At 55.2% G+C, this 19,712-nt stretch overlaps 3 protein-coding genes across 3 annotated transcripts; 2 read left to right on the top strand and 1 right to left on the bottom strand.

Annotated features, from left to right (window-relative positions):
* Positions 1-1,969: 1,969 nt before the first annotated feature.
* Positions 1,970-2,420, top strand: INS49_005949 (uncharacterized protein; the record flags this gene model as incomplete). Its single annotated transcript, XM_043166724.1, has 3 exons — positions 1,970-2,034; positions 2,139-2,181; positions 2,256-2,420. 3 exons carry the CDS (start codon positions 1,970-1,972, stop codon positions 2,418-2,420), a joined length of 273 nt encoding a protein of 90 aa, XP_043027868.1.
* A 2,302-nt stretch (positions 2,421-4,722) lies between these two features.
* Positions 4,723-5,808, bottom strand: INS49_005948 (uncharacterized protein; the record flags this gene model as incomplete). Its single annotated transcript, XM_043166723.1, has 1 exon — positions 4,723-5,808. One exon carries the CDS (start codon positions 5,806-5,808, stop codon positions 4,723-4,725), a length of 1,086 nt encoding a protein of 361 aa, XP_043027867.1.
* Positions 5,809-7,995: 2,187 nt separating this feature from the next.
* INS49_005947 (uncharacterized protein) lies at positions 7,996-19,541 on the top strand (the record flags this gene model as incomplete). The annotated part of the gene is made up of 7 exons (XM_043166722.1): positions 7,996-8,523; positions 8,596-8,723; positions 8,847-9,132; positions 9,226-9,468; positions 9,588-10,453; positions 10,514-18,202; positions 18,911-19,541. 7 exons carry the CDS (start codon positions 7,996-7,998, stop codon positions 19,539-19,541), a joined length of 10,371 nt encoding a protein of 3,456 aa, XP_043027866.1.
* Between the last annotated feature and the right edge of the window lie 171 nt (positions 19,542-19,712).

Genomic DNA, 19,712 nt, shown 5'->3' with positions numbered 1-19,712 from the left:
AGGGGAGGCAATGGTCGCTGATCAAGCCTTGTGCTTTGTCGTATCTCTTCTTAGCGGACAGCTTGCGACGGCGTTTGACGGATTGGTATACCTGGCTGGTTCGACTCGTGTGGGCCACCTGGTTTTGTTTTGGTACATTGATTTTCAGCCCTTGGTTCCCGTTTTGGGGGGACAGTAATGCACACGTTGTGCGAGGCAGACGCCGGATTTCCTATCTTGTACTTCTCTTCTATTGACAGATTCGTGGTTGACGTTCGAGCAATCAATGCGGTCGTCTTTTTGACTCTACCAATATCGCCTGCGAATAGGCTGAAGTGTCGTGTTTTGTCCGTCCACCAAAGGGTCTCACGGCCAACTATAATAGTCGCCCACATAACTTGTGTGCGGATGACTTTTGACAAAGGGAGGGATTCCTCCTCCACTCGTCCTGAAGCGGTATATGTAGCATTTGCTATCTCATACCTGAAATGATATGCAGGATTCACTCTCCTCTCGACCAGGCGGACAGAAATATATTTCCAAACTTCTTTTAAAGTGGCCCACATACGAAATGCTAAGCAACCTCTGAAGATGATGGTGCGTAATTCAGCCCAAACATCCTGCAGCTGAAAGTTTCCCAACTATCTGATATCTTCTTTTGTCCTAGAGGTGTATGTTCGGAAACAGCTAGCCTACCTTGAACAAAAGATATCCGTCTGTGATTGAGTAACGTTATGCATGAAGAGAAGGCTACTGGGTGGGTAATTGGTTTTTACGGAATCAATAAAACCACAACTGAACCCAAAAATCTCGATTCTGCAAATAGAGTTACTGTCAGCTGATCCAACTGACTTATTCCAAAAATATATCAAGAATGAATAGGTGATGTTGGCCCATGAGGCCAAGTGTTAGGCCACGGTCCACAGCGGGCTTCCAAACAACAACGACCTGCCAGGGGTGGCATGTGCCTCAGTCAAGATATGGGACAGGTCCGGAAGCCACACCGCTGCCCCGATGAGTAAGGCGAGAAAGATGGAAAAGACCTGAAGATCAACCAAAGGATCTGAACAGACAGAAGGGCGAACCGATCAGGGGTGGTGCCTTCAAGTGAATGATACAGCATGAGAACATTAGCCACGGATTTGCATTAGTGCGAATCTTGAACCTACCGTCAGCGGTATGTCAAGTGCAGTACATTGCGTACATTTGAAAGGATCAACTCACCAAGCACTGCCTGCCTCATGCTTCCGAGGAGATCTTGTCACCAAGCCGGAACACACACACCCCTCCCCCTCCAAACAACTGATCCGGAACAATACGCATACCTCCTCAACGGAAATCTTCTTTCCCCATTAACTCTCTAGTACCTATCCAGATTCTTCCACACCAGACCATAGGAATTTGCGGCCGGCTTGCCCGTCTCGTAGTCCACAGTGATGAGCTCGATATCAACGCAAGGGCCGGGCCAGCCCCTTGGCTAAATCATTAGGTCACAGCCGACTCCTGAAGCATATTGATGCAGTATGAAAACCACAGTCAATATGCTCGATGGATTCTGTATGTCTCAGTACAGATGTGACAGCAACATCTATTTCAACAATTTCCGATCATTGCAGGCCAAATACCTAGGTAGGTCTCTTTTTTAGCCGGAAACTAGGAGCGCACGCACCCAACCTGTGACCTACCTAGGTACGCACTGTAGTCACACCAGCAGTCATGTCCCGCAGCGCCGTCACAGCCGTCATGACAACCATCTTATCACTAACATCTTTAATGGGGTCCCGAGTGTGCTAAATGTCTCCAAGAACTGCGCAAATCCACCTTCTTCAGATCCCAACAGTGACCTCTGATAAACACCATAGGGCACCTTCAAATCTTGAAACGTTCAGGGAACGACTCGCGGCACAACCTTAATCCCGACCAGACGTGCTGAAAATGACAAGCCCACCACCCATTCAGATGGCCGAAAACAGCCCGCATCGATGTTGCCATGGCTACAGTGGCTCAAGATATCGAAGAGACTGCTGCCACGGCCAGGAGCCTCCGAACCATTGCGTAAGCACCCTTCTTGCCCTCTCACGGTCCCCCGTCTGTCATGTTTTGGATTGTTCCAGAATGTATTACCTCAGGATCCGTAGCAGCTGATTAACAGGTACTAGCACCGATATTGCTGTCCAGGGCACTGTCGGCGCAAACGCCGTGGTGAGTGGTTAAGTATGCTCTGTGGCTGCCGGACTTGCATGCGTATGTGGGAAGAACAAATGGCAAGAGAGAAGGAATGGGACAGGTATTTCAGGGAGAAATTGGAGGACAGGAAGCGTCGGGAGAGAGATCCCAATTACGTCCCAACGAGATTCTACGATGCCATAGGGGCCGCCATCACTGGAGGAGCTGTAGCCCTCGTGACCTACGGGATGTTTCGAATGATGGGGATTGAGTAGGAACAAGTCCATGCTGAGTACTGGGTAAAGAGCGAGAGAACAAGATCTCAACCGGCAGTTGGGGGAAACAACATTGAAAATAATTGCCATACTTACATTTTTTCATCGCGGGAGATACATCAAAGTACCGCCAGACTGGCTGTGATATCACTCAAGTGCTCACGCGAAGCCGGCGAGGTATGCCTGTTCGAGGAGATAAGCTGGCTAGGTGACCGGGAACAGCATAGTTCTACTAGGAAGGCAAGTGATTTTGAAGCTGAATTGTGATTTCTCATAACCAAGGTACTCAAAAGCCGGGTTCCAGTCTGCTACCTCTCCAAAACCTCCTGGCCCTCACTGCGCCTAGACCGGAAATGGGGCCCATCCCCACTGGCCACCTTCACCTTACATGCCTTGTAACAATGCGAGATGTTTCATCTCACACACATCAATTGTTTTTCCCGTTCCTATAATGTCCCCCAATCCCTTCCACTACAAGAAGTTAGAAGCGGTGCCTGGATTCCTCCTGACCACTGCCTCGCAATACCGGATGGCCACGCACGATCTTAAACTTCCACCCTGCAGCGAGCCCCTGAGGCAAACCATAGCACATCCCCATCGCGCAACATTCTGCGCCTTGCGCCTTGCGCCAAGCCTCCAATCCCAACAGCTCTGGTAGGTGGGTGTTTGGCAGAGAGCCCCGCTGGCTGAGAACAATGACTAGCAACGGGCGGTGTTGGCAGAGCAATAGCTGGCAGAGAACTGTTTTGGAGAAGGGCCGTGCTGACAGAGATGTTTGCTGGCAGAAAACCATATTGGCTGAAAGAGATGGTGTTTAAGAGAGACGCTCATAGAGAGACGCTGTCCGAGAGATGCTGGCGCAGAGAGAGGCCCAGAGAGACACCCGAGAGATGCTGTCAGAGAGATTCTGGTCGAGATGCTGACAGAGAGATGCTGGCTGAGTGATGGTGGCAGAGAGAGGTAGCGGCTCACAGAGATGCTGGCTTAGAGAGAGGCTGGCTTAGAAAGAGGTGCTGGCGATGGAAGCATGACGCCAGCTTTGTGCTGCTAGTCATGTCGAAGGTCTGGTATGCTTCAACGCAACGACGAAGGCGGAATCGTGACCAAATAGATTGGAAGTGGGGCCCGCCGCGGGCTGACCAGCACTGCAGTGCCCCGTCTTGTCGTCGAGGGAGGGCTGTGTGCTCACTCTAATCCCTGGGTTGACAAACTGCCTGGGTAGATGTTGTCTCATAGATGCGGCCCCAAGGCGAACTGCCAGGCCGTGCCATAGCAGTGTCACCCACCACAAATTCCACATGAGGTTGCCAACCGCTTTCTCCGTGGAGCCTGACAGATGCCAATTGATCATCTGGGAAGGCACTCGTCAGCGTCTCATGTCATGACTGGGGGGTGACTCGGGAAGGATGTTTTGCTCCGGCTTACCGAGGCAAGCTCCTTCCTCTCAAAGACAGGTTGGAAGGCAAGCGAAGCCACTATCCCTCACAGTTCCCAATCGCAGCAATGGGAAAGAGCGTTGATATCTGGTCATGGCCAGAAAGCCCCGGCAAGAGCTATGTTGGGCATAGAAGGGAGCGTGTACAATGCGGCGGGCAGTCTTGCTGTTTCGGCAACAAGGGTGTTGTGTTATGATGAGCACTCCACAGGGAGGCGTGAAGCTGCCGATGGTAGGCAGGGCGGGCGTACGTACCAGCTTAGCCGGCATGCTCGAGGTTCGACTAGATGGTGACGTACTCATCTCTGTTTATGATCCCAATGACGTGGGTACGTTGGGTAGGTGCCGTATGTTGCTTGGGCTGTCCATCCTATGCATACACCACCGCTCGGATTGACCAGCCCAAATGGTCAATACTAGACTGGAAAATTTAAGAGTGAGGGGGCCCACTGTAGGCGTAAGTCTACAACAAAATTATTCTGAGTTGATCCCTCCTCGAGCAGCCAATTCTGGCCCTGTGATTCTCTTAGGTCTGGGGGCAAACGGCTTCCAGGGGTGACCAGACAGGTAAATTGCCATTGGTTGGCTTGGCTGAATGTTGTTGTGGCATGACACATATCACAGATGGAACACATCCGAATTGGTACGTATAATCTGAATCTCATCGCCTGAACCTATTCGGTTGTTATTCTTTGGAAAGGGGGTTTGGACGTTCAGGCGGCCTCCGAGACCATTTTTCAATGTTCGTTCCCCATTCTACGATTTTGCATAATAACCTTTCATCTCGCAAAGGGCATAGAGAACAACAGACAGAAGTAATGTTATCATGACGCCTCTCTGAGCGAAACAGCTAATTCATATTGATATTCACGCAAGTTCAGACAATGACTCCCTGATCCTTTTCCACACAACCGGGTGAAATTTGCCCATAGCCCAGTAGCCACCCTCGGGAGTGCCTATCGTATATATTATGTTTCGGGAGAGAGGGTTCTCCCTCTTGTCCCGGGGCTTCAGCTCATTGCCGTGGAAGTACGCAGGCCTGCCCCTGCGAGCCGGAGATGCCCGCTTACCCCCAGCGGCGTCAGCGCCAACGCTCTCGACAACAGCGGGGCTGAAGTCGAGCTTGTCGTGCAGGTACGCCTTGGTCCAGTTGGTATTGCCTATGGGGAACTGGTTCGTGACCCCGAAGATGGGCGGCAGCCCCTGCTTCTCGTAGGCCGCCCTCGACAGGCGGTACAGGGCGTGCACCTGGTCCTCGGTGCCCTGGGTGTTGATGGCGTGGCGGATGGACTGGGCGACCCGGGCCACGGCGTGGTCGGCGTGGACGTCCTGCGCGGTGACGAGGGCGAGGAGCGGCGGCGATGCGTTCTGGACCCAGACGCCCTTCTCGGCCTGGGCCCTGGGGAAGATGGACGGGGCGCGGTCGCGGATGTCGACGGGGAAGCCGATCATGATCGAGCGCCGGGACGTGAGGGCGAAGGTCGCCTGGCCGACCATGCACACCAGCCAGGCGTAGACGACGTCCGCCGAGCTGACGAAGGGCGTGGCCTGCTCGGTGTTGGAGGGTATTGCCTCGGGCAGCCCTGCCTTGATCGCCATCGTCGCCCTGGCCTTGAGCTTCTTCACCGTCTTGGGCGGCAGGAAGATGGTGCGGAGCTCCATGGTGGGCCAGCGGATCATGTCGAGGACGTACCGGGCCAGCCAGATGAAGAACCACACCCCGGCGAGCCGGTTGTTCTCCAGTATGTGCTTGTCCTGAAAGTCTGGGTGCTGACCGGCGGTCTCGAGGATGTCCTCGTTCGTGGCTGAGAGAAAGGCAGGGACCTCAGACTCGCGGCCCGCCATGACGAGGCTCCACGCCTCGGAGACGCTGGCCACGCTCATGATGTCCCCGAGGAGGTGTGGCCATGTCAGCGACACGATTGTTGCATCTTTGAAAGAGATTATGTGCATGTTGAACTGGGGGATGTCAGAGTTGAGAAAGTCCTCAAGGGTCAGGGGAGTCTCGGGGGTGACGGAGAGATCCAGGAACTCCTCTGGACTGGCCTGCACAGATGGAGTGGACGTTTCTCTGGGCAGTCTTGACGCCAGCGGGTGATCGTTGATGCTTATGTCAGTGTGCGAGAGGCGAGTGAGCTTCACTGCTGGCCTCTCGGCAGTGAACCTTTCGGGGACGTGTATTTCCAGTCTGCCAGTTTTCTTCTGGTGGTGAGGATCACACACGTTAGTGCCACAGCCGGTGCTCAGAGAGCAAAATGAAGACGACGAGAGGCGGGTTTACATTTATTCTGACCCTTCCACCACACTTGCGCCATCCTGGGAGGGTACACAGCCGCTCGAGGCTGCCATGCACTATCTCTGGGTCCAACACGTCGTCGAAACGTATGAGCCAAACTCCTTGCGACTTGCGAAAGACTTGGGTGTCGTCGTAAAAATGCACAGGGTATATTTCGTCTGTGGGCACCGTTGGCATACAGACATGCTCGTCTGCACCAAGGAAAAAGCGGCTGAAAAAGGGCATGGCTGATGTAGCAGTTGGATTTTTTTGCTCGAGGAGGAAAAGGGGGGGGGGGGGGTTCAACTGAGAAAGGTAGTGAACTAATATCCGGGAAGTTTACATTTCATAACAGTTGGATAATTATCTGCTCAAGTAAGAGCAAAAGGGCGTAGATAGCTCCCGTGAGGAAGATAAGTACTCTCGGCTTGCCGTGCTTCACACAAAAAATCGGGACTGGAAAATCAGGTAGGGAGGGCCGGATTTGTTTGTTGAGCACAGTGGCATGCCTATGAGGGGCTGGAATTGTGGACGGGCGTTTTGGCAGGACCTCACCGCTCCCTGACGAAGGGTTGTGATGAATTTTGGGAAACTGTTGCCGAGAAGGGAAGGGCACTGACACAGCTCTGTCGATCTATCAGTGACTCTCGTCTGGCTATTGATTGTGCTATTTTACATCCATGTATAATAGACGGTGCGTTCCATGCACGGACCTTCTGGACACATTCATTCCATTCGACACAATAGACATTCACTTGGGCAAGCAGGCTGAGAGCAATAGTATCCGTGTAGGGCTGTTGACACCGCCAAGACCCTTGAGTTTCGGCTATATTTATGCAGAAACTACTGGGTGTCTGATATCATAAATATACATAAAGTTGCTCAACATTGAATATGAATTCTAGCGATGGTTTTTTATTATTTAGAGTTATAAATTTTCGAAATAGAGACCGGTAAATCAGGTAGTGAAGAGTTGTACCCTGGCTATATACAGATGAAAAGAGACTGACTTCAGACTCCGACACTGTCTGAGTAGAAGCCAAGCATACCAAGGAGCCAAGGGCTGAAATGTCTTGCCTTGCTCATATTGATTTTCAAATGTCGCGATCAGTGTTTCAACGTGCGCCAAGGACCGCTCCCTATTTTCAATCTCAACGTGGATACAGCGGATGATGCCGTAATCCGCGGATATATGTACTGCGACCCTGATGATCTCAACTTGCCATGAGATGCCAGTGTACCGTCCGAGTAACCATCGTGATCTTCTTTTACGGCCCAGCAGCTTATTTTGATTTTCCAAGAATATTTGCTATTGTTAATTTGTCTCAATCGCTGCTGTTGGCGTTGCTTCAGAACGTACCTAATGTCTTGCTATCTGGTGGCTGAAAGATGTTGCTTCCGACGGATCTTCAAGAATTTGTACAATCTATCACATGGAACATGTTGTCGCAAACCATCGTTGAAACTGTGACGATATGTCACGGAAACCCCCACTCACCACGGAACCCCCAAATCACACTGTTTTTCACATGATTCTGTCGTGGAAAGGGATGCGCCAGTTCTCGCAAGATCTGCAACATACATGTCCCGCTCCTCCAATGGTATCCTTGAGGGCTACCTAGATATGTACTCTGTAGAATGTCGGCATGTCCGTAATATAAGAAGTAGGATATTTACTGGCTCACTGGGAAGCCCTGTTACACGGTCATCGAGCTCCAGTTTCAACACTCGCTATTTCTGCTGGACTTTGATCGCATCGATTGCATTGTGGCAATCCTCCGAAGTTCATGCGAGATCTCCTGTCCGAATCTTTGTTAATATTTTCCCAATTCGTCACCTGAGGCAGTTATTTCATAGATCACAACATGACTGCTCCATCTCCTGTTGCCATTATTGGCATGAGCTGTCGCTTTCCCGGCGCCAGCTGCCCAGAAGAACTTGAGGAACTCCTTTTAAATGGCGTCTCTAGCTGGGGGCCTATTCCGGCCGATCGTTGGAACCGTGATGCCTTCTACCACGCCCAGCAGGGAGCCGCTGAGTCCCTGGCGGCCAAGCACGGCTACTTTCTGAAGGACGACATATCCAAGTTCGACGCCCGTTTCTTTCAGGTACCACCGCAGGAGGCACATGCCATGGACCCACAACAACGCATCTTGTTGCAGACCACCTACGAGGCGCTGGAAAATGCAGGCCTGCCTCTCGAGGACGTACGTGGCAGCAATACCTCCGTATTCATCAGTGCGTTCGCCTACGACTACCAGCGGATGGGTTACAAGGACCTCGCTGAGGTCAGTGGATCGCATGTTGCTGGTACTGGTATGGCCATGCTGTCAAATAGGATCTCTTATGTATTCGACTTGACGGGAGCTTCATTGACCCTTGACACTGGTTGTGTAAGTTATCAAATAATGGACACAAGACTTCTATTGAACACTCTGCTGACCGGCTGTCATCAAATCCTTTAGTCTGGCAGTTTGGTCTGCCTTCACCAGGCATGCCAGAGCCTGCGTCTTGGCGAATCCGACATGGCCATTGTTGGTGGATCACAACTTTTGATAGATCCTGCTCAGTCTGTCAATATGAGTTCTATCGGGTAAGACGTCCCTTCCACTGGTACAGTCCTGTCATTCGATTCTCTTCACTTCCTTACATCACGCATCACCATCACATCTTATATTACGTCTCAATTATCTAACAACATTCACCCACACCACAGAATGGTCAACCCCGATGGCCACTGTTACGCTTTCGACACTCGTGGCCACGGCTACGCCCGCGGTGAAGGCGTTGCCACCGTCGTCCTCAAGCTCCTGGACAAGGCCCTTGCTGACGGCGATCCCGTTCACGGCGTCATCGTCGGCTCTGGTATCAACCAGGATGGCCGTACGGAGGGCAGCATCATGTCTCCGAGCGGTGAGGCCCAGAGGGTCCTCATGCAGGAAGTGTATGCAAAGGCCGGTCTGGACCCGAGCCATACCCCATACGTTGAGGCTCATGGCACGGTACGTAGAATGAGCAGATCCCCAATGACCACATTGAGACACACTCCTCGGAGTGAGTGACTTGACAAATGAGTTACTCACTGCGTTTTCCAGGGCACCAAAATTGGCGACAAAGAGGAAATCGGCTCCATCTACTCGGTATTCTGCAAGGAGAGAAATCGAGAGCAGGACCTCTACGTGGGATCAGTAAAGTCCAACATCGGACACCTTGAGGCGTCGGCGGGTATTGCAGGTCTAATCAAGTCGATTCTGGTGCTCAAGACGGGAGTAATCCCACCACAGTTGAATTTAATTGACCCGAAGCCGTCATTGAAGCTGGACGAAAGGAACATCAAAGTGAGTGACCCCCCTTGATCTCACCATTTATTTCGACTCTTCCACCTTCGGCAAGGCAGAGGCAAGTAAAATGCAAAGGCAAGGCAGGTATGCTGACAAAGTGCCCGTCGTTTCACCAGATTGCCCGGGAAGCCACGCCCCTGCCACAGGGACCTCGCCGAGTGTCTCTAAACAGCTTTGGATACGGTGGCACGAATTGTCACGTCATCATCGAGGACTTGAGCACATGTGCCGCTTCTGGCCGTGCTCTTGCGTCGTTGGGGCTCCGAAACAATAGGGCTCGCAATGGCCACGCAGCGGCGCTGTCTAATGGGATCAAAATCAACGGGACTGTCAATGGAACCACCGCGAATGGGGTGGACGTGCCACATCCCCAACTCTTCCTCCTGAGCGCAAACTCGGAGAAGACCCTCAAAGCCTCAGCAAACAACATACGGCAATGGGTCTCCTCCCACGCCAGCAGCGGCGGGTCCGACAGCCAAGCACAAAAGACGTTGTTGGATGACCTTGCATATACCCTCTCGGCGCGCAGAACCCTCCTTCCCTGGCGAGCTGGCATCATCGCTTCAGATGTCGAGCAGCTCAGCTCATCGCTCGCCAGCGTCCGGCCGTCCAAGTCCTCGAGCGCGCCGCACCTGGCCTTTGTCTTCACCGGGCAGGGCTCACAGTGGGCTGGTATGGGCCGCGAGCTGATGTCCCTGGCCCCGTTCGAGGAGTCCATTCTCAAGTCCGAGGCCATCCTTCACGGTCTAGGGGCGTCTGCGCAAGGCTGGTCCCTGTGCGAGCAGCTGTGCTCCGATGACAAGTACTCCAAGCTTGGAGACGCCAAGATCGCGCAGCCCGTCACGACTTGCCTGCAGATCGCCCTTGTTGATCTCTTGAGAAGCCTCGGCGTCACACTCACAACCGTTGTAGGCCACAGCTCCGGCGAAGTGGGCGCAGCCTACGCAGCCGGGGCCCTGAGCCATGAGGCTGCGGTCCAGGTGTAAGTCTACCCGTTCATCCTGTACGCGACACGCAGTACCGCTAATGACAAGATTCCCAGTTCATACTACCGAGGTTTCTGTGCGGCCCAAGCCAAGAAAGACCAGACGACGCCAGGCTCCATGCTGGCAGTCGGACTGGGTGAAGATGCGGTGCGCCCATACGTTGCTCAGACCAAGACTGGTCGCATCTGTGTGGCTTGCATCAACAGCCCAGAGAGCACGACCATCTCGGGTGACGAGTGCGCCATCGACGAGCTCAAGGCCGTACTTGATGCGCAGTCCATCTTCGCACGCAAGCTGCGTGTTGACCAGGCATACCACTCCCACCGCATGCACAAGGCCACGGCGGCGTACCTGTCCTCGACAACACACATGCAGAGCAGCCCCGTTCGCGAGGGCGTGTCGTTCTTCTCCACCGTGACGGGTGAGCGCAAGAATGATGGTTTTGGTGCGCAGTACTGGGTGGACAACCTGGTCTCGCCTGTGCAATTTGTCAAGGGCCTACGCCACGTCCGCGACGAGCTGAAGCGGGCTGATACGGGTGGTGATGATGCCTTCGTCTTGGTCGAGATCGGGCCTGCACCCACTCTTGCAGGACCAACAAAGCAGACCCTTATGTCCCCCGACTTCAAGTTCTCGTATCTCTGCCCACTTGTACGCAAGACAGATGCGCGCCAGTCGTCACTCACCTTCCTCGGCCACCTTGTCGAGCTGGGCGTCCCCATCAACAGAAAGAAGCTGTCGTCCATGCTGTCTGGGCATGGGGATCACATGCCTCAGGCTATACCCGACCTCAAAGCCTACCCCTTCGCCGAGGACTCGCTTCCCTACTGGCGTGAGTCCCGCGTCAGCTCGTCGCACCGCCTCCGCCAATTTGCCTGGCATGACCTGTGCGGGCTGTTGGATCCCGCAGGCAGCGAGCAGGAGCCGCGATGGCGCCACCATCTCAACGCGAACAGCTTGCCGTGGCTCAGAGACCATGTCATCGATGGATCTATCATCTTCCCGGCCGCGGGATGCGTGTGCATGGTCATCGAAGCCATGAAGCAGTTGTCTCAGATGCGCAAGAGCAAAGCTGCTGTCCCTGGCACTACCAACACAATCCAGAGATTCAGGGTCAGTGATGTTAACTTTGCCAAAGCAATTTCGCTTCCAGTGGATCAGGAAAATGCTAGTATTGAGCTGCAGTTAACAATCAGCCCATGCAAGGCTGGCGGTGGCCGATGGGAGTCATTCCGCATCCTTATGTACAGTGACGGCGCCTGGGAGGAAAGCTGCAGTGGGTTGGTCGGCCTTGATGACACCCAAGATGATAACAACGTCGAGACCGTCTCTGAGCACGACCTTCAGGACTCGGCGCATCAGGTCGCCTTCCGAGGGATCCAGAAGGATTGCACCTCTGCAGAGGCAATGGTAGATGGGAACACATTTTACCAGAACCTCAAGGATACCGGCAACCTCTACGGGCCCAGCTTTGCACTGCTGGGTGACCTGCACATTGGTACCAGCCAGACCATGGCTTGGACCAAGTTGACAGTGCCCAACCTTCCTAATCTCATGTCAGGTCACAGCCCACAGCCGCATCTTGTCCATCCCTCGACTCTAGACGCCATCAGCCATATTGGAGCTCACCTGTTCAAGCTACACAACGGTAACGCACCCGTTGTAGTCGGCTCGGTGGCTGACATGGACATCCGGGCCGACATGAGCAGCAGCCTCTCGGAGCCCACAACCGAGCTATACGTTGCCGCGACTCTGAATCGGTCCCTGACCGACATGCGCTCTTGCACTACTGACGCCTATGTCTTCCAGAAAGACATCACCTCTGGGGACTTGTCTCTTCTGATCAAGGCCCAGTACGTCTTGAGATCCTTCGGGCTGGGATCACATGCGCCTTTGGCGGACGAGACGAGCAATCAAGGGAAGCAGCCTCGGCGCATGACCTGGGATGTGGACGTGGACTTCTTGAGCAACGAGAAGTTCATGTACATGGTTGCACAAAACCAGCAGACACATCGAGAGCATTCACCAACACAGCAGGGCTTTGACGAGGGCTTCAACGACTACTACTCCAACATCGAACAGGCGGCGTCCATTTTCATCCGCCACGCCCTTTCCAAGTTAGATCTTACCACCAGCACGCCTGGCACTGTTACACCTCCCGTGGTGGCGGCTCCCCACCTGCAGAAGCTCTTCAACTGGATGCAGGCATACAGCATTTCCCCCGCGTTTCAAGATCTCACATCCGACCTTAGCTTTGAGGACGAGGCCCGCGTTGTGGCAGCCGCTGAGAATGCCACGGCCTTCGGTTTTGAAGGCAAGATGGCCGCCCGCGTCGGTCGCAAGCTCGCAGATATCCTCCTCGGCAAGTGCGACCCGCTCACCCTGATGCGGGAGGGTGACCTGCTCGACTCGCTATACGCCAACGGCATCTCCTCGTCTAGTTACCAACAGATGGCCGAGTACGTGCGACTGCTGGCCTTTAAGAAGCCACACATGAAGATCCTCGAGATCGGCGCCGGCACGGGAGGCGCAACTATGCCCCTGCTCCAGACCCTGAAAGGACAGGACGGCGAGATCTGGCTGGATCGCTATGCCTACACCGATATCTCGGGCGGCTTCTTTGATCATGCCAAGAGCAAGTTCGCCGAGTGGCTGGGCTACATTGACTTTGGCGTGCTCGACATTGAAAAGGACCCGTCGACCCAGGGCTACGCGGCCGGGTCATACGACGTCGTACTAGCTGTCAACGTCCTCCACGCTACCAAAGATATGAATGCCACCATTACCCACGCACGGCAGCTGCTTCGACCCGGTGGGAAGCTCATCGTCGTTGAGCTTACCAAATTAAGCGTCGCGATCAACATAGTCTTTGGAACTCTCTCTGGTTGGTGGGCCTTTGAAGACGAGCGCCTCGGCCACTGCCCTCTCCTAACCACGAATGGGTGGGACGATCTGCTTCGCCAGCATGGCTTCACTGGCCTAGACATCTGTGCTCAGAATACCCAAAGCCAGGAAAGTGGTATTTCCTCCCTTATGGTCTCGTCTGTGACCACTGAGTCCCCAGCTTTCGAGCAGGCGCTCCTATCTCCATCACCATCATCGTCCTCGCCACTTGCTGGCGTGGGAATTATCCAAGGCTTCAAGGACTCGCCGTCAATTCAGAGGCTGACGGCGTCGCTCCTGGAAGCCTCAAAATTGAGAGGCTACCGCGGATGGGCCTGCCTAGATTTGATCACAGATGCCGATAAGTTACAACGGAACAGTACCGATCCAGTCATGGTGCTAGACGTTTCAGAGCATGGACTGCTGCTGAACGAGAGGCCTGAGATATTTGATGCTCTCAGGAACATCCTCACGTCCGGTAGCCACGTGCTGTGGGTCTCGCTCCAGGAGACCAGGGACGATGCAGCTATCAGCGCGAAGAGATCCATGATCCAAGGTACGGCCAGGGTACTGCGCCGCGAAAACGGAGGTGCGTCCAGATTCGTCACCATCGACGTCGACGAGGCGACCACACTTGACGACCTCACAGTTGTCAGAGACCTCTGCAGCCGTCTCTTAGAGGCAGCGCAGGCGTCGATGTCTGGCGAGGAGGACAGTTACGAGCGCGAGCTGAGATACAGCAACGGCGAGCTTCTCATCCCTCGCTTGCAGACTGATTCCAAATTCCAGGCCTGGGCCGACAGACGCTCTACGGCGACGTCGACGCCCAATGCTTTGCCTCTGGAGTCAGGCGTGCCCTACCACCAGCCCGGCCGGCCGCTCAAGCTGGAAGTTGGCACGCCAGGTCTGCTGGGAAGTATGCGATTCGTCGATGACGCTTCAAGCAGCAGCAAGATCCAGCTTAAGCCGTGGGAGATAGAGATCTCGGCGCGAGCACACGGTGTTAACTTCAAGGACGTTTTCGTTGCTCTCGGTCAGATGCGTGCCGGCGTCAACATGGTGGGCGAGGTAGCTGGTGTCGTTACCGGCGTTGGAGAGGACATGAAGGGTAGGTACAAGAAAGGCGACCGGGTCCTCGGCTTCGGCGCCTCGCCGTTTGCCAGCAAGCCTCGCATCAGCGGCCATCTCGCCCACGTCCTCCCTCCGGACATGCCATTCAATGCCGGGGCAACAATCCCTGTCGTCTACGCCACAGCTTATTACTCTCTATTCGAGGCTGCTCACTTCAAAAAGGGACAGTCAATCCTTATCCCTGCGGCCACGGGCGGCGTAGGTCAAGCAGCCATCCAGCTCGCAAAGTACGCTGGCGCCAGCGAGATCTTTGTCACGGTTGGATCCCAAGCTAAGAAGCAGTTGGTCATGGACACGTACGGCATCCCCGAGAGCCACGTCTTCTCCTCGAGGGCCGTCTCCTTCAAAGAAGGCATCCTACGGCACACAAAGGGCCGCGGTGTCGACTGTGTGCTGAACTCCCTGTCTGGAGAGATGCTTAGCGAAGCCTTTGACTGCCTGGCTAAGCTCGGTACCTTTGTCGAGATCGGAAAGACGGACATCTACAAGGGCAACCACATCAGGATGAGCAACTTTGACAAGAGCGTCACCTTCGCCTCTGTAGATCTGGTTACGCTTGGCGCCGAGCAGCCCCAGGTTGTTTATGAGACCCTCGCGTCTCTTGTCAAGTTGTTCGAGGAGGGCGTGCTGCGCCCGCCCACGCCCATCAATTCCATGCCCATTGGTCGTATCGAGGACGCCTTCCGCCTGATAGCATCTCGCAAGCACACGGGCAAGATCGTTCTCGAGTCTCCCGAGGACGCAGCCGTGACCACTGTCGCAGCGGCAGCCCCGGCCCTCGAACTGGCCAGAGATGGCACGTACGTTATCGCAGGCGGTTTGGGCGACATGGGAAAGCGTCTGGCGACATTCATGTCATCACACCGAGCTGGACACGTCGTGTTGCTTTCTAGGCGCAGTATAAGCAACGAGGACCACATGGCACTGCAAAACCAATGTGGCAGCGGATGCGTTGTCCATGTTGTCAAGTGTGACGTTATCAAGGAGTCTGACGTTAGACGCTGTGCCGACTTCTGTAGACAGCAGAACTTGCCACCAGTCAAGGGTGTTGTCCACGCTGCAATGGTCCTCCAAGACCGTCCATTTACTTCCATGAGCCGCAGTGGTTTCGCAACGGCCCTAGGTCCCAAGGTGTTTGGAACTATCAACCTGGACAAGGCATTTGCTTCACCCCAGCTTGACTTCTTCCTCACCCTCTCGTCTGTGGCTAATCATATCGGAAACGGTAGCCAGGCCAACTACGCCGCTGGTAACGAGTTCCAAGATGCCTTTGCCCGCGCACACGGCAGCGGAAAGAACAGTAACAATACGCACTACATAAGCATCAACCTGGGAGCTGTGGCCGGGTCTGACTCTGTCAAGAAGAGCTCGAGCACAAACAGGCTGGACGTCATTATGGTTTCGTTTGACGATGTGTTCCGGAGCATCGAGTACGCCATGAGCCCTCAGTCACACCTAGACCAGTGCAGTCAGTCCATAATGGGTCTCTCGAGGGCGAGCATGGTGGAGGCGGACGAACATGTCTGCTTGACCAACCCCTTGTTCAGCCAGCTTCCCTACCCGGCACGGACGGGCCAAGAAAGCGCGGGCGAAGGCTCGTCCGGAAAGGCCGTCGATGTGGAGGCGGCCTTGCGGAACGCTCAAACGATCCAGGAGGCGGAGGCCATCATCACGGAGACAATTGTCGCCAAGTGCGCCGTGTTCCTTGATCAGTCCATCGAAGACGTGCCTGTCAACCAGCCACTGGCTACAATCGGCCTCGACTCCCTGGTGTCCATCGAGCTGAAGAACTGGCTGCTCCGAGCCTTCCAGGCCACCGTGCAGACATCCAATATCTCTAGCGCGCCGAGCGTCAGGGCACTTGCGTCTTTGGTCGCAAGTAGGTCCAAGATAATCAGTGACGAGGTTCGATCAGCGACAGTCGATGTCGCGCAGGCTGAGAACGGCACTGCCCCTCTTGACAAGACCAAGGCCCCCTTCCATGGCCTTGAATGTTGCAAGGCGGCCAAGACGCTGCCCAAGTATCCGCTGCCGGACTTGAACGAGATTCTGGCGTACCTCGAGGAGAATGTCTCCCATTTTGCTAAGACCCCTGAGGAGCTCAAAGGTCTCAGGAAAGCGGTGGACGATTTCACGGCGCCAGGCAGCCTCGGACTGCAAATGTACGACCAACTCGTCCAGAGGGCCAAGGACCCTAATCTAGACAGCTGGCTGGCAGAAATGCACCTTAAGGGCTTGTACCTTTCTCGCAGACATCCTATTGCGCCGTGGGGCAATTTCCTCAACACGCACCACGACAGCCCCAAGCCACACACCCAAGCAGAGAGGGCGGCACTGGTCTCGACGGTGGCGTTTCAGTTCGCCAGGGAGGTTGCAGAGAGGAAAATAGATGCGGACTGGCTGGGCAACCAGCCTCTTTGCAAGTACTCGTGGGACTGGATGTTCAACACCGTCCGCGAGCCGCACCCTGGCTGCGACAAGATGCAGCGGCATCCTGGAAACGATTATTGCGCCGTGCTCCGGCGGGGACACGTATTCACGGTCCCGCTGCGGCACAACGGAGAAGAAGCCTCGTACGAGAGCCTCAGGGACGCCTTCCAGGCCATCCTGGGCCGCGGTGACCTCGACGACGACTCGTGGGCTGGGATGCTGACGACCGACTTCCGGGACCCCTGGGCCACGAACCGGGCCGCGCTGCTCGCCCTTGGCCCGTCCAACAAGGCATACCTCCAAGCTATCGAGGCCGCGGCCTTCCTCGTCTGCCTCGACGACGGCCGGCCCGAGACGAACGAGGAGCGGGTGCGCCAGTGCTACGTCGGCAGCGGGTTGAACAGGTGGCACGACAAGAGCACGCAGTTCCTCATCTCGGCCAACGGCCGCTCGGCGCAGCTGTCGGAGCACTCCATGGTGGACGGCCTGACCATCATCCGGATGACGGAGCGGATTCACGACGCGATCCAGTCGCACGACACGACAGCCGCAAATACCACCACCCGCAGCGGCAGCAGCGACCCGCTGCCGGTCGCCCAGTTCACGCTGCAGACGACGCCCGAGATCGAGGCGCACATTGCCGAGCTGCGCACGGCGTACGCCACGCAGACGTCCAAGAAGAGGTACGCGCTGCACACGATCCGGTCCCTGGGCACGAGCGCGGCGCTGGGGACGGGCGTCTCGGCCAAGGCGTGCATGGACCTCGCGATCCAGCTCGCCAACAGGATGCACTTCGGGCACAACCCGGGCAGCTGGGAGCCGGTGTCGACGCAGCACTTCCACCGCGGGCGGCCGGAGCTGGTGCAGGTGGTGACGGACTCGGTCGTCGAGTTCTGCGAGGCCGCGCTGCAGGTGGCACAGGGGGGAAGCGGCAGTAATCACGACAGGGCCAAGGAGCTGCTCTGCAGGGCCGCCGGCGAGTGGGAGCAGCAGATACGGCGGGCGAGCGAGGGCCGGGCGTTCCTGCGCATGTGGGACACGCTGCTGGGGATGGTGCCCGAGGGCGCGGAGAAGCCGGCCGTCTTCACGGACCCGGTGTTCTGGCGGGCGTTCCCGGGCAAGGTCCTGCAGGTGCGCAACGAGGCCGAGGTCGAGGACGCGGCCATCTGCCTGTGGGACGAGGACGCGCTGTGGATGAGCTACTCGATCAAGGAGGGCAGCGTCGCCATCTCGATCGTGGGCGACGTGGGCAAGGTCGAGGCGTACCGGCAGTGTCTTGATAGGGCGGGTGTTTTGGTTCGGTCTATTGTGAGGGGAGAGAGATAGAGATGTTTTGTTACTGTGTACTTTTTGTTCTAGATTTCTGGGGAGAATCATTAATTAGCGGGAAAGAGTTTGAAGTAAATTTAGATAGTAGCTTTAATTAATTCCACAATATCCTTCTACAAATAATGCCAAAAACATACGTAAAAATATGAAGTAGCAGTTCTTGTCGAACAGGTTCTGCTGGACTTTGTTTGAATAACAGGATCTAAGGCCAGGAGCGTAAGTACTTCCTCAAATCCACTTTGATAATACCAGCTCAAACAACACCGATAGAAATTACCAGGCCCCAAAGGCCCCATTGCACGAGCTCCCAGTTTTGATCCCTGACATTAGGTATAGTCACCGGTTGCTAATTAGTTCCACAAGCACCCCCTCGAGGTCATTTATGACCGGCCAGGATTCGCACAGACAGGTCATTTAAACTTGGGTAAATAACACAGACCTTCTGGCTAGTTGTCCATTCTTAATTCCTAGGCACCAACATGTCTATTGCGAAAATAAGTCGAGGCGTGTTGGCTGCAGTCGCCAGTCTTACATAAGCCCCAACTTCAGGCCATGAATAGATCGCCAGCATTTCCATTAGACATGGCTTTGAACCTGGGCAATGAAGTCACATTGTGACTTGTTAATCCCTTTTTGCTACCACTGAGTTCGCCGTTGATCCCACCAGACAAGACGTCCAGAATGAGCTCCGATGGCCGCAAAGCACCGCCACCTACGGCCCCTCCACTTCCTCCCCCGCGAAGACCCATCATGTACAGCAGCAAATCGGCCACCGAGACGCATGCTGCATGTTTTGACAGCCTCTCAGTGTCGGCGGACTATCTGAAGCCCCGTATAGAAAGACAACTTGTTGTTGGACAGCAATACAAACCAACCTACTGCTTCTTCTACGGCACCCTGGCCCAACCCAAGATCTTGAGCCACATCCTCGGCCTCAAGCAACAACCAGCACTGCGGCCAGCAAAGCTTACCGGCTACGCACTCGCGAGCTGGGGCCAGTACCGCGCGCTCGTGGACGGCGAGCCCGGCCAGGAAGTGACGGGCTATGCCTACCCTGTCCAGTCGGCCGGGGACGAGCTCAAGCTCGCCCGGTACGAGACAAGCGCCTACGAGGCGGTGTCGTGTGAGATAAGATTTACGGACGGCCAGGATCCTGTGCATGAACATGGAATGACGTTTAAGCATGCCGGGGACGACGAGGCCCTGAAGGCCGGGAGGTTTGACCGCAAGTCGTGGGAGCTGCAGATGGGCACGCGGCTGCCGGAGAGGTGGAAGACCCGCGGTGCGAGTCCACCTGGCCCAAAGAAATGACGAATAATTGCTGTGCCATGAGGCAGCCATCCGTATGACACCGCCGTAGCAATGTAAGACGGAGCCGGCATGCCAGGGAGGAAGTCAGTGTGCTTGACGGGCAAGTGTCTCCGATCCCACTGCAGACTGCTGCACAATACATGGGTTTCGTCTCTAATTCATTCTATTAAA

Source organism: Diaporthe citri (genome assembly GCF_014595645.1).
Source record: "Diaporthe citri strain NFHF-8-4 chromosome Unknown scaffold_2, whole genome shotgun sequence".
In the NCBI taxonomy this organism is placed as follows: Eukaryota; Fungi; Ascomycota; class Sordariomycetes; order Diaporthales; family Diaporthaceae; genus Diaporthe; species Diaporthe citri.
Note: the sequence above shows the minus strand (reverse complement) of the source record. Positions and strands in the feature narration are given on the sequence as shown.